We start from the raw sequence: 1,891 nt of genomic DNA on the forward strand, positions 1-1,891 counted from the left end.
TTATTGTTTCTTGGGTAATGTGTATGACTGTTGTACAATGAGTGTATTGAAAAATAGTGCTCATGTCTTACAGAAGCAGTTGGGCAATTTACTACTCCCACCAATTCTTCTATTTTTCTCAAAGTGCTAACTAAAATGCAAGATGAAATGCATTTTGATAGGCAGTTTTAGAAACTGCTTTTCCTGTTTAGCAGACATAGTAGGAATATAGAATTTATAGAACAAATATTAGATCCTCTAAATTGTGGAGGAATGTTTGAATTTTAATTGATTTCCAGTAACTTGATTCTTGATTTGGTCTCGAGGTCTTTCTCTGTAGCAGCAGAAATAGGGTGATTTTCCTGAGACTCCAAAGCTGTTTAGATGAAACTTTATCTCTGCTATTGGCTGACCTATGGCCAGAAAAAGACTTGCAGATAAGCACCCCTTTTTCTGTCTCTTTTTTATGCCTTTTCCACTGGCAAAGGAAATCTTTTAACCTTCTGCTTCTCTCTATTTGAGATCCTTGGGTAGCTGTTACCACTTCAAGATGAGTTGCAGAGCGAATCTTAAAGCATTTCTGTATTTATATAGCTGTTTTAAAATGCACATGCATATGCATATTTGTGTAGTCATGCTAGTATGATCAAGTTGTAATTTGTCCTATAACTTTCCTTTTGAAGACCTTTCAGTGTTTTAAGTATGGCTTAATGAATTCTTTTTAGAGACAACATGAGAAAAGTTACAACAAAGTTACATTTCAGGCCATCCTGGAACTATTATGACTTCTAAAAAATATGTAGTCTGTACGAAGACATTTGACATGTAGATCCAGAAGCGATTTATTCAATCTTCAGTCTGTAAAGAGTGTGCTGTGCTTTAGCAGCTGAGTGAAAATGTTATTCATTAACTTAGCAACCTTTTCTTTTTTAAATGATCTGTGTTACTATTAAGAAAAAATATTCTATTAGTGAACATGATAGGTAATCCATGCTGCTAGCCATTGAAAGGGGAGCAAAATCTCCCCTTTAATGTCCAGATAAATAAGCACATCTATTTTGTTTGTGCAGTTACCTAGTAGGATATTCAAGCACGTAGTTTTGTAATGAGAAGCGCTAATTTGTAGGCATTTTTCTGAATTTCTCTACTGCACCCTTTGAGAACCTCTGTCTGCATAGTGTTTATCTCCCATTTTCCAAAGCTGACCATGTCTTCAGTTTTTTTAATAAGCCACTGGATGGTTCTTCATTTTAAAAGTCCTGTCCCCAGCTCTGGACAAAGACTACAGGGCTGTGCATGTCTTCTGCAATTTTATCTTAACATCCTTGTTCTGTGCGCAGATTTTCAAACAAAACGCTTCATTGCACAGATGTTTTCTTTTTACAGGTGATGTATCACCCATCAGCATGTCTCCCATCAGTCAGTCACAGTTTATTCCTCTCGGGGAAATCCTTTGCCTGGCCATCTCAGCAATGAACTCTGCCCGAAAACAAGTCACACAAGAAGCACTAATGGAGCACCTAACAACCTGCTTCCCAGGTAACTGGACATTAATAAATTATTGGTCATATGGGCATGTGTCTGTAAAAGGACAGTTCATGTGTAGAGCACTCTCTCCTAAAGAAAAGGTTTCCTGCCTGCTGAATGTCTTCCTTTGCTTAGGACAGGCTCTCAAAACTAGTGTGGCCCGATGCAAGTAATAGAGTCTAACGATAGTGGTGTGCCTGCTTCAGGGAGAGGTTATATTTAAACTGAAAAGAGGTTGTCAGCCTCAGTTCCAGAGGTTTTCAGAGCCTTCTTGAACACAGTTCTGGCTTTTGCGTCTGTACTGCCCTTGCTTGAAAGTCTTTAAATACTTTGTTTGTTTATTTTGGATGGAGATTTTTTTAAGTGAAACTCCTTCCATGACTGA

At 37.7% G+C, this 1,891-nt stretch overlaps 1 protein-coding gene across 1 annotated transcript; it reads left to right on the forward strand.

Moving 5' to 3' along the window:
• Window positions 1-1,365: 1,365 nt before the first annotated feature.
• LOC104396162 (storkhead-box protein 2-like) lies at window positions 1,366-1,518 on the forward strand (the record flags this gene model as incomplete). Its single annotated transcript, XM_010005977.1, has 1 exon — window positions 1,366-1,518. A coding segment is annotated over one exon (153 nt), but the record flags the coding sequence as incomplete, so codon positions are not given.
• Window positions 1,519-1,891: the final 373 nt, after the last annotated feature.

Source organism: Chaetura pelagica, unplaced genomic scaffold (assembly GCF_000747805.2).
Source record: "Chaetura pelagica isolate M959 unplaced genomic scaffold, ChaPel_1.0 C11764078, whole genome shotgun sequence".
Lineage (NCBI taxonomy): Eukaryota > Metazoa > Chordata > Aves > Apodiformes > Apodidae > Chaetura > Chaetura pelagica.